Source organism: Lipophrys pholis (assembly GCF_963383615.2).
Source record: "Lipophrys pholis genome assembly, chromosome: 3".
Taxonomy (NCBI): domain Eukaryota; kingdom Metazoa; phylum Chordata; class Actinopteri; order Blenniiformes; family Blenniidae; genus Lipophrys; species Lipophrys pholis.
This window is the reverse complement of record NC_137627.1, coordinates 32,037,047-32,049,238: the sequence shown is the minus strand read 5'-3', so window position 1 is coordinate 32,049,238 and position 12,192 is coordinate 32,037,047. Positions and strand designations below refer to the sequence as shown.

Genomic DNA, 12,192 nt, shown 5'->3' with positions numbered 1-12,192 from the left:
TGACACATTAAAATGAATAAGGGGATTGACTAAACACAGTCGTGACTTTAGTAAAAAAAAAAAAAAAAAAAACACACAAAAAAGCATCAAATTACAAAATATGTTTTGCTGGTAGATAAGTATGTAAAATTTAAATAAGTGTTGTACCATTCTACTTTATCATTCCCACAATTCAGTGGCATTTCTCCTATTAGAGATCCTCTCATGATATTTTGTGCCAATTTTGATGATCCAGGGTGCAATTTGTGGTCTTCTTTCCCCGAAGTGATCGCACTGACTTTTACTTAATTTTTTAAATACACTGATGGGTTTTGTCCGCTTTATATGTGAAGTAGCTTTGACCACTACGAGGTGAGAATGTATTTTATGCCTTGCGGCATAAAAAAAATACCCCCCAGCAAATCACACCTTGACAGCATTGGCTCATGACAAAACTTATTGCAGTGTTTTTTTTTTTTTTGTAGATGTGCAGTTTAGTGTTTTTCAGCTCTGTTTTTTAATGTGACGTGCATTTTATGATGCTCATGAGCGACATGCTAAACGTGGGAATACCGGCGATACAGGCCGTGGATTTTAGAATCGACTGACGACATCAATCAAAGCTGTCGCTCTGCTGTCTTGTTATTCCCTCAGGCAGCTTCAATCCATTCAGTGATGACCCACTTCCAGCTTACCCCAAGAAGCAGCTCATCCTCAAGATCATTAGTGGACAGCAGTTACCCAAGCCCCCAGACTCCATGTTGGGGGACCGCGGAGAGGTAGAAACACACCGAAACCAGCAACCACACTGTCAGATAATCCATTTGTTTTACACACACACACACGCACACGCTGTCATACTCGACTACTCAGACTTGCCTAACTTGCTCACAGCATAAACATAGTTGGCGCTATAAAATAAAATGTGATTCCTTTTATTGCCTTTTCTCCTCAATTAGATTATTGATCCATTTGTTGAAGTGGAGATCATCGGTTTGCCAGTCGACTGCTGCAAGGAACAGACACGCGTTGTTGATGACAATGGTTAGACACACACATACACACGCGCACACACACACACACACACACACACACACACACACACACACACACACACACACACACACACACACACACACACACACACACACACACACACACACACACACACAAATCAGCTCCGACAACATCACGACATCCCAACGATGTTCAGTCACCGACTCTGCAAAGTAATTTGTGTTCAGGCTCATTTTCAGTACAATTCCACATTTATTTGTAACAGTTCATAAATGCTTAGCTTCAATTTTGGAATGCTCGGTGAATAAGTTACGACCAGTGATAGAAACTGTTGCGCACAACAGAAGAAAATACAATTAGAGGCTTTTCTCACCTCCGTGACACTTTAATGGTTATTGACATGAAGCCTAAAAAAAAGACAGAGCAGAGATGTAACATTGCCACAGTCACAGCTCGACTCAGGGCTGGGATCAAAAGTCGAGTTAATTAATTAGAGGCACAAAGGAAGCAGGGTGCAGTGATCTGCTGGTGTCGCCCCTGACGTGTCTCCACAGATAAAGACGTCCAGGCATCCCGGGGAGGAAACAGCCTCCTCTGGGAAAGGTTATTAAGCCCCGGGAGCCTCGCAGTATGATAAGATAACTGTGCAGATCATTGATCCCTGAAATACATTATTTGACACATCACTACTACCAACGGCATCATCCTGATTTCTTTTCTTTTTTGGGGTGGGGGGCTTTCAGGGTGTAGAATAGATGATAAGAAGCAGAGTCTATTGTAGGTTTGTGCTTGAATTGGCTGCTGAGGGTCATAAATAGAAATTATAATAGGAATATATTTTTCAGGTTTTAACCCCGTGTGGGAGGAGACGCTCTCTTTTACTCTTCACATGGCTGAAGTGGCTCTGGTGCGTTTCCTTGTCTGGGACCACGACCCCATTGGACGGGACTTCATTGGTCAACGGACTGTTGCCTTCAGCAGCCTGATGCCGGGTGTGTGGATACTTCCTGTGTTTTCATGTTTTCTACAAAGAAGAAGAAGCATTTTATATATGAAAGACATAAATTTAAGAAAGGGGGGGGGGTTACTACCACTTAGAATCACTATAGTACTGCTACTTTAACACAAATAAATGGATAGACTCCCTCATGGTTAAATGCTGAACTTCGCTCCTGGCTTTCACAGGACTATTTCTGTGGGGCACATTATCTTGTGTTTAGTGAGCCATGATGTGATGGATTTGTATAGTAGAAGACCTGTGGCATGGCAGGTTATTTTTGTTATCTACGTCCATTAAGAGTTGTCCCTGAACTCCTGATGCCCTCTCCTCAGGCAGCTACTACACAATCACCAGTTTGATGACAGCTGTCATCTTTCTTCGACTCTTAAGCTCACACGTCCGCTCTCTTCCTTTTCAAACAACAGGTTACAGGCATGTTTACTTGGAGGGGCTGACAGAGGCTTCCATCTTTGTGCATGTGTCAATGCACGATGTCTATGGAAAGGTAAGCACTCCATTCTTCTGTTTGCTGGAGCATTTCCCCCCAGCATTTACTTTTTCAAAGTAATATTTTTTATTGGAGGTCAACAGAAAAAAAAGAAAAGTGTTTCTTTCAACACATCAATCCATTGAAGCTATGCTCCTTCAATCCTTTGTCTTTCTAGTGGAGTCCTCTAGTCCTGAACCCCAGCTTTACCATAATGCACTTTCTAGGATCTAACAAGGTATACTGGTGGCCCGGGCTCCATGTGGTGCTGCATGTAAAAACAATGCATGTGCAATTTTGTGTTCTGCCATATATTCTAGGACTTGTTTGTATGTGACATTAATCCACACAAGTCATACTGTTTCCTTTCAAGGTTTGTTTTCATGCAGACTTTTTTGGGGTTTTTTGTGTCGTCGTCAATAATGATGAAATAATTATTGATGTAAACATGTGTGCAAAAACCTAACAGCCTTTTTGCATTTTGTCTGCTGTGGTAACTCAAAGTGTAAGGCTGCCATCTATTGGTAATGTGTGAAAAAGCATGCAGGTGTTACATTCGCTTTTAACCAAGAACAATACATGTCATACTTTTTATTCTTTTCAATTAACTCGAACTGCAGTGTCACTATAGCTGTTGATTTGCATTTGTTTTTTGTTTTTTTGCTAATTTTCCTCTCCATCTTGTCGCCTTCCTGTTTTGTTCCTTTTGAACTTCAGGGTCATCAACTGCGAGGCATCCGTGGCTTTTTTAACCGCTCTTCCAAGTCCTCTGTGGACACAAACACTAGTGGGCTCAGGAAACGCTCCATCAGTGACCACCTCCTGCGGCGCACAGCCAGCGCCCCGGCGAAGGGACGGAAGAAGACCAAGATGGCCCTGTCAGAGTCTGTGGCTTCAATATCCGAGCAAAAGAACTGCACAGGTGCAGGAGCAGCGGCAGCGGCAGCGGCAGCGGGAGCGGGAGCAGAGGGCTCATCAGGGAGGGAAGCAGCAGTGGACAGGCGTCTCCAGCCCAGAGCCCCACTAATCCACAGACCCATCTCCATGCCTTTAGACAGGCTTCTGCAGGGGCAGCTGTCCCTCTGCTCCCCAGACAAGGAGCAACAGGACCTGGGTGCTGACACTGTCATTGGTGGGTATCATCTTTTATTTTTTGTATTAGAAATAAAGATTAGATGCAGTTAATGATTATGCTTCCATTCTTGCTTAAACATGTTCTTTATTGTTGTAGACTTCTTTGCTAAGTAAATTTATAAAATATAGCTTACGCATCCTTCCTGAAAAATATTTCAAACTCTTTTCACCTTTAATGTTACTTTTCTCTTGTACATTTGAAGTCACAAACAACCAGTTATAGGAGCAAAATATGGTGCACACTCTTAGTTGGAGTCTGTTATCATGCTGATATTTAATCTTTATCTTGTGTGAGAAAAAAGATTGTTGATATACCACCACTACTACTTAATTTTACAGTACGCTGTTTTACATCCTCTCTGATCACCTCATGTTTCAGAGAGATGTTTTAAAGGTTTTTATGAACCTTTTTTTTTTTTTTACATTAAGACTCTGTAAATATCAGTAAAATGCGGAGAACTACTGATAATCAGGATTTATTTTATTGATTTATTTTATTGATGCCAAGAGTGTTTACACCATTATGCAACCAGGTAGTTGCTTGTTTTTAATCTCACTGTTCTTTTTTATCTGGTTTTTGTATGATTTGTACTGGAAGGAAGTCACATTAAAGGTGAATTATATACTCTCTCTCTCTATATATATATATCTTGGTCTTGGTTGGATCTTGGTTTGCCTCTGCATTACCTCACAGCACCTTAGCATTTTCACAGGGGTGTGTAGACCTTTTACATCCACTAAAATACTAACACAACCTGAACCACAGCAATCAGGTTATAAACCTATATTTGTATATTTTTGATGATTTAGTGTTTATGTCCTAATTGCTTTGCACACAAGTTAATGTAAGGCATTTTCTGATTGCTTTCCCTCGCTTTGTGCTACTACTATCTAAAACTCATGCTCAGTAACCGTGTGAACTGACAAACAACGGTCTATTCTCCATAATACCTTAACGTGCCTTTTCTGTCCCATCTTCATTTGTTGTGTCTCTCTATAGTAGAAAACTGACTAGGATGTCCCTGCAGGTAATCTAAAACACCTATTGTCTGAAGGTTGCATCGTTCAAAAAACATACCAGTATTGCGTCCACCCTTTGTATTTTGTTCCAACATGGTCTGAGGAATATATTGCTGTTTCATTTGTGCCCATTTGACCAAACCAATCCCATCTGATCATCTCCTTCCTAATCTGATCTTTGAAAACATGGATATTTCCTTTTTTTTGACCTCCACAGCCCCATTCTCCAGCTTCCCCTTCACGGTTGTACTTGGTGATCCATTCGTCTGTGTATTGCTATTGCCTGTATTGGCTGGATTGTTAATTGTTGGCATTTAATTGTTTGTTGGCTTGGTGTTCAATAACTAATATAACATATATGTCTATCTTTATTGACCTCTTTGTTCAATTGTTTATGTTCACAGGAAGCTGTCCCTTCAACAGGCCTCGGGCTTCCTCTGTGGACGTTGTCATTGAATCATCATTCCCCAGCCAATCAAGTGTCTCTCCCTCTTCAGAGACATATAGAAATAAAGAATTCGACCAATCAGAGGAGGCTTCTTATTTGGTCATTGGTGGTGGAGAAGTCGGAAGGGAAGTGGAGTACGCCAATTATCAGGCCGAAGTCAACAAGACCGTGTCTCCAGAGACTGTCTCACCCACAGTCAACAGGCAAATGCGATTCGATAAACCGGAAACGTCATCAGTGAGCCCAACATTCACCGTCGCACCGTCAGTGTCCTCCTCTTCCTCCTCTGCACTCTCCTCTGTGGCGCCTCTTTCTTCTGTCAGAACGGACAGTGATCTGAAGAGTCCCGGCTCGGTGCATGACAGCACCATCTCCAGACTCATTGACGCCGTGTCCCTCGACAACGAGCAAGACACATGTGGCTCAATCTCCGCTCTAATTAGTCAGTTTGAAAACACCGTCGACCAAAACAATTTCCCATTATTACACGAAAGCACTCCTTCCCGTCACTCAAGTTACAGACCCACAACCCCTAAAGTGGAGGAGTCGAGGTCTCTCGAAAAGAACGCCGCTGAATCTCCTTTTAAACAGCTGTTAAGTCCTCAAAAGGTAGCACAGATATCAAAGCGTGTGAATCATAGATTGTGTTCGCCCTGCACAACTTCCCAGACAGATGCACCTATCCCACCTCTCGTGTCAAGCCCGGAAACTGCAGAGCTGGAGGAAGTCTACACCATTCTGGATGAAGAGGTGCTGTTGCCCGTATCCGTGTACAACCTGAAGAAACAGACAGTCCATGTTCACGCAGACACAACAGAAAGTAGGCCTTCCAGTAGTTACAGATCTTCCCCAACAAAAGTGGTTCAGGGCGTAGGGAACACACACAGTCTGGGCTGGGATGACGTGGACAGAAAACGAGATGAATCCAAAGAAACTGAGGAGCCAGAGGAGAGGGTGTATGAAGAGGTGAATGACCTTCTGCTAACAGTACCTCAAACAGCAAAGGGTACTCCTAAAAGTTACATGAGCTCTTCTGCGAATGGCTGTTACCAGTTTTACCCTGATTCAGCGAGAAATGTTTTTACAGAAGTGGAGCTGAATGTAGATGAGGATCCATTGGAGCGGATGTTGGCTTCGCCAACACATGGCAGTCAGTGGGAGGGGCTTACAAGTCCAACCAAACGCCATGCTATTTACCAAAACCACAACTACACCTCAAGCTACCCCCAACAGAAGCAAGCTTCATTGTATCGCAAACCTCGACAAGAATACACTTCACATTCAGCTCATTTAGCATTTTCAGACCTTCATTCACCAGTGAATCAACCTTCCAATTACCTTTCCAATCACCATCAAAATCAGCCTCTTCTCCACCATAGACTTATCAACTCAAGACCATCTAACCAGAGTCCCCTGCGTCAGAACAGCTACCCCATCCCCCAGTGTAACTCTCAAGCTCTTAGCAACTCCAGAGACTTCAGCGGTTCCTACAAACAACAGAGGAGCTTCAGTGGCAACCAGATCTTCAATAAACCTCTCCAAGAAAAGATGGGGTGTAAGCAAATAGAACCAGATCAAGCGGGGTACTTCCACAATGGTTTCACCTCTTCTGAAAGTCAGACTGCTGGGTCTAAAGACACATACAGAGACAGATACTTATATTCTCCTACTTCAGACTCAGATGCAGTGTATAGTCACCCGGACTATGATTCCGTTAAGTCCTCACCGGCCTCCCCAGTCCCTCAAAACAGCCAATCACACAGTCAAACACAATCATGTGCCCCAAAACAGACGTGGCACCAAAAGGTATCCCACGTCAATACAAGGCACCAGACACAGGCTGAGAGCAAGGTTTCAATCCAGTCACATTCAGGACCTTCATCAAAACATCCTCAATCTGCTACGGCAGACTCCACAAACCGCAGCCCATGCAAGTCGAAGTCTCTAGGCGACCTGACGTCTGAAGACATCTCCTGCAACTTTCAGAGCAAATACCACATTATCAGTCGCAGCTTCATCACCCCGCACATGAGAAAACAAAAGAGGATGGGCACCGTGGGGGGAGAAACTTTACAGTCCTGTGATCCACTCACAGAACAGCTACGTAAGCTGGTCAGTCTGGAAGGGGATGACAGTGACAGAGACAGAGACAGAGACCGAGACCGAGACCGGCCACAGCCTCCTCAGTTACTTCAGGAAGCAAAACACCCGCAGTCACATCCATCGAGTGTAGCCCCTGTTGTTCCCAGGGACGTAGACGACTCTCCTCCCCCGCTCACCCGTCGCCTATCTTCACGGAGCCAAAGCCGAGTGCGTCACATCAATAACCGCGCCCGTGAAAGGCAACAAGAAGCTCTGAAGCCCCGACCAGGGGTGGTCATCAACAGCACTGCCAGTATCGGTGGGGTTGTGCTGAGGAATAAACCAGCCTCACAGAACCCGCCAGCTAACAGACACTCCACTGGTTCCTACATAGCGGGCTACTTTGGTCAGCTGGAGGACAGGGGACTTCCTGAAGGAGCCTGCACCTCACTGCTGTATGGAAATGGGGACCAGTATGGCGACCGCTACTACGCTGACGACTCGCTGCAAACTCCAAACAACTCGGTGTCAGAACCTGAAGTCTACTTCCTGCTCAGACTATAAACATGAAACATGGCAAAGCAGTGATTGTTTGATGGGATGAATATCTCTGAAGGATTTTAGAGGTTGAAGCGCAACCATTTCTGTTCACATGTCCTTCAACAAAAAGGTCTTGCTTTATAACAGTTAAATCTACGTTATTCCCTGCTATTTTGTCAAAACAAAAAAAAGGTTCATTCTTTACAAATGAAGTAAAGCATCACATATTATCCCTGGTCAGATCAGACAGCATGAATTTCTGTATGAAACGTCCACTATTCAATGGTGAATGGTCTAGTCAGCTGTGTGTTGTCTATATTCTGCTCGATGTGTAAACGTACCTGGGAGCTTTGAGTCTCTTTGAATGGCTTCCTAGACTGATTGTATAGACTCTTGTTATCTTTGTCCCTGTGATGTAATGTCCAAACAATTCTCACTGACCAAAAAGCAAACAAAAAAAAAGAAGAACGAAAACTAAACAAAAAATTTATTGACTTTTAATCAGATTGGGAATGTCTTTCTCTTTGTATCATTTGAATGTGTAGTGTAATCAAATAGCTATTTACTTTTATTCGATGGGATTCACCATGTCAAATATCAAATGTAAGTCTTCCTCCTCTATTCAGTGGTATTTCTTTATATTTTTTGTGTTGTGTGTAAATATTTCAGACATGCTTTCACATCAGAGATGGTTTTAAATTTGGAACTAATTCTGAGTGTACGTATACATTTTGTTTGTGCATGTTACATGTGAACATGTCAAGCATGACTATGCATCAGTTTTTATGGTAGATATTGCATTGCCCAAATACATTTGCACAAAACAGATAGTTGTATCAGATACAACAAAAGGACATTGGCTTGTTTGAGTGCAATAGAGTACATAAACCTTTGTGCTTGTACTTGTTGCGCTTTCTGACTTGTAGAATTTGACAATGTGCAAACAAATTTGAAGAAGAAGAAAAAAATATTGAATTAAAAGGTTTTTATTTTTGTAATTACTTTGATACAGACTGCAAAAATAATCTCTTGTTGGTTCTGGTTCTATTACTTTGTATAACTTAATCCAGTGATAGTTTCACAGGTCAGGCTGAGGAGGAGAGGAAGCTGAGCTGCAGGTATTCTTTTTTTTTTTTTTAATGATTTCAGTGTTACAACATCCTTTTTTTTCTTTGTATTGTTGCTCATTGATGAACTGTGAGCATTTTCCTACCAATGCAATAAAATGCTGAAATATCTGATTTACACTAATGGTGTTTATTTCCTTTTTTTCCTCAACATAATCACTCAAACATGAAGTTGAGCCTTGAAATTAATTAATTGTAAGTCACAAGCATCTTCATCTTCATCATCCTCATCTTTTCCCTTATGCCACCTTAAATGTAATGGGATGTAATTGCTCATGAAATGATTGTGTAATAGAGGTGATAAATGGCCCACCTGTTGCTCTGGGCATACAATTCCCCAATCTGGTTCCAATCTAGACTGCCACACTTTGTTAAAATGTAATGGCTCAGTAACTGTACAAACATTCCTGTAAATTTAAAAGAGCTTGGTGATTGTATGTTTTATTTTTTTTCTTGAGCAGTATGTTGCCAAAATCATAATTTTTCCTTGTCATTTTATGAAACGACACATCAAAACAACAAGCACAGTAAAAGTGCTTGGCTTTCATTGAAATGATGACGCGGCTGAGTAGAGTGAAGCAATTCAGAATATTGAGTGTTTGTGTTCCCATAAAAGCCTCTTTATGTTTGGCTTCAGGTGTGAGCAGGGCTACAAACACTACGTCCTTTCTCTTGACAAAAAGCAGGTATGGATACTAACCTTCCATTTGTTTCACATTAAAGACAAATGAGCCATTACAAAGTATTATATGTAATTCTGTTAAAAATGACTATACATGCTGGGAATTACTCCCTGCTTTCCCATGTCAGTGTGATGTTCTGTGTTTCCTGTTTATTGCATTTCTCCTCCCTCTCTCCCCTTCTAGTGACGCCCTCTCCCTGGACAACTACACACACCTGAGGCTGATCAATCAGCATGATTCTTAAACCGGCATCTGAGCACAAGGCGGTGCTAGATTATTGTCATTGTATTCAGTCCTGTGCTCTCACCACCAACGTACGTCCTCAAGTTAGTTTTTCCATGTGCTCTGCTTGATCCTCGTCATTTTGTTCTTTTTTTCCAGAGTTGTCCCGGAGTCGCTTCCCGTTAGTTTCCGATGCTTGCTGCATGCTCTCCAGTTTTTGTTTTCCAGCCGAATTCTGTCTCGCTTTGTGTAATTTTCTGAGCAATAAACTGTTCACTTTTTCTCAGATTTTTTGTCTCTGCTTTTGGGTTCTCCAAGCCTGAGAGGGAGGCCATAGAATCCTACCTCTCCGAGTCCCTGGCAACTGGTATTATTTGCCCCTCATCCTCCCCAGTGGGGGCCGGGTTTTTCTTTGTGGACAAGGACAAGTCCCTGCGTCTGTGCATAGACTATCAGGGCCTAAATGAAAACTGTTTGAAATAGTTACCCCTTGTCCGTCATTGACTCGGCCTTTGGTCCTCTCCACAAGGCAACTATCTTCTCCAAACTGGACCTACGCAATGCATATCACCTGGTATGTGTCAAGGAGAATTAGTATTAGTATAAAACTGCATTCAACACCCCCACTTTGAGTATTTGGTGATGCGATTTGGACTCATGAATGCCCGAGCGGTTTTTCAAGATCTAATTAATGATGTGCTAAAAGACATGTTAAATCAATTTGTTTGTTTATCTGGATATTTTACTCTTTTCTCAGACTCTCCAGGATCATGTACAGCATGTGAAGCTTGTTCTCCAGAGATTATTAGAGAACCGGTTATTTGTGAAAGCAGAAAAGTGTGAGTTCCATACCCCCTCAGTGACGTTCCTTGGCTTTGTGATTGAGAGGGGCCAACTGTGTGCTGACCCGGCCAAGATTCAGGCTGTGGTGGAGTGACCTGTCCCCTCTGCAATAAACCGTTCACTTCTCCTCTGATTTTTTTGTCTCTGCTTTTGGGTCCTCTAGTTTGCCATTACAGTCAGGTCTCTCCCTGAGGTAACTTGAATAACATGAGAAAGGCAGAATTTTTGGCAGTTATTTTGAATATTCTGCTGAAGAAAAGCATTTAGGAATGGCTAAAGAGCGCTCATTGGGTCTCCTTGTTTAACCAATGGGGGCAAATCTGGCATCCTAATGTCAGATGGTAAAATTTCTCTGCTGAAGCTTCATTTTCATGTATGTGATAGCTGTTTCTTATAAGTTTGGCGTCTGCAATATTCCCTGTAACTGGTCAAAGACATGCAGAACTGTAAATTGATTCCTCCCTCTTTAATTTGAAGCAGGTTTGATTTTATGATCGGACTGCACTTTTAATCATTGCTCCTTCTTTCATTTTACTTATGGCACATTTTTTCAGGTGATTCTGGAGGTCTCTAAAAGGAGTTAATAGTGACTGTCCAGACTGAGACTCACTATTTGAGCCTGCAAGAATGTGATTCTGGATTAAGATCCTTTATGAAGATTCAGCAATCAATCACAGACTGATTATATGGTTCTTCATTATAGAGGTTGTGTCAAGTGTGTCATGTGACCATTTATGTTTCAACAAAATCTCAAATGATCTAGGGCTGCTCTCATAAGTATAGATTAGTGTCTGAATACATGTTCTGAAGGCTCAAAACCCCCCAAACAAAACACATCTGACAAACGTCTCTGCCTCATCTCCGCAACACAGCAGGGGGAACAGAGTCGACTGAGGCAGTGCAGCAACCTTTTACTGACACCACCGAGGTAAGAGTGGTATATAATGTTCACCTTGTAGTATATTCTGCAGCTCTCACTTGCCACAGCCTCCTCTCCTGCCCACACAGAGACAGTCCTTCAAAAAACTCGCCAAACAGAGGTAAACACAATTATCACTTATAAACAAGAATTAAGCTCGAGTTAAGTTTTGAAAGCGCCACTTGGAAAACATCCTCATATACACTAAAAAGAGAATTGTACGTATTTGTAAGGATCTGTAAGTATTCTTTGGTCTATCGTGAGAGCTGAGTTCATCCTGAACAGGCTGCCGGTCCACACGTATTCATATTCAGTTATATTCATGTCACCGGTTGGCCTGAAACGCATGTGTGGGAGAGAGGTGCATGGCGAGCCTCAGGTGTGGCTCGTTAGAGGCTGATCACCGGTGAGGCGCCGTGTGACAGGCGGAGGAAAGAGCGGGAGTGTGAGTGTGAAAGTGTTTGTGCATGCTGAATAAAACTGCTCAAGTGGCAATCTGTGTCCCCCATCAGTAGCAGGGTGGCCTGCCACAGCATGTTTCTGGACTGTAGGAGGGAACTCGAACACCCAGATGAAAACAAAAAAACTCGGCATACAAAAGTCAAATATTTCAGGGCATATACATTGTTGTTCAGGTGATGGTTGTGATGCCTCGATTGCTAATAGCAAAATAAAAGTCTGCTGCTTTGAC

At 42.5% G+C, this 12,192-nt stretch overlaps 1 protein-coding gene across 1 annotated transcript in view; it reads left to right on the top strand.

Annotated features, from left to right (window-relative positions):
* plch1 (phospholipase C, eta 1) overlaps positions 1-8,950 on the top strand; it is a 56,968-nt gene extending 48,018 nt beyond the window's left edge. The window contains exons 17-22 of the mRNA XM_080458996.1: positions 634-758; positions 939-1,023; positions 1,842-1,988; positions 2,422-2,501; positions 3,201-3,615; positions 5,042-8,950. Coding sequence (XP_080315122.1) covers positions 634-758; positions 939-1,023; positions 1,842-1,988; positions 2,422-2,501; positions 3,201-3,615; positions 5,042-7,731 — 3,542 coding nt within the window. The 3' untranslated portion in view covers positions 7,732-8,950. The remainder of the gene's footprint in view (positions 1-633; positions 759-938; positions 1,024-1,841; positions 1,989-2,421; positions 2,502-3,200; positions 3,616-5,041) is intronic.
* The last annotated feature ends 3,242 nt before the right edge of the window (positions 8,951-12,192 follow it).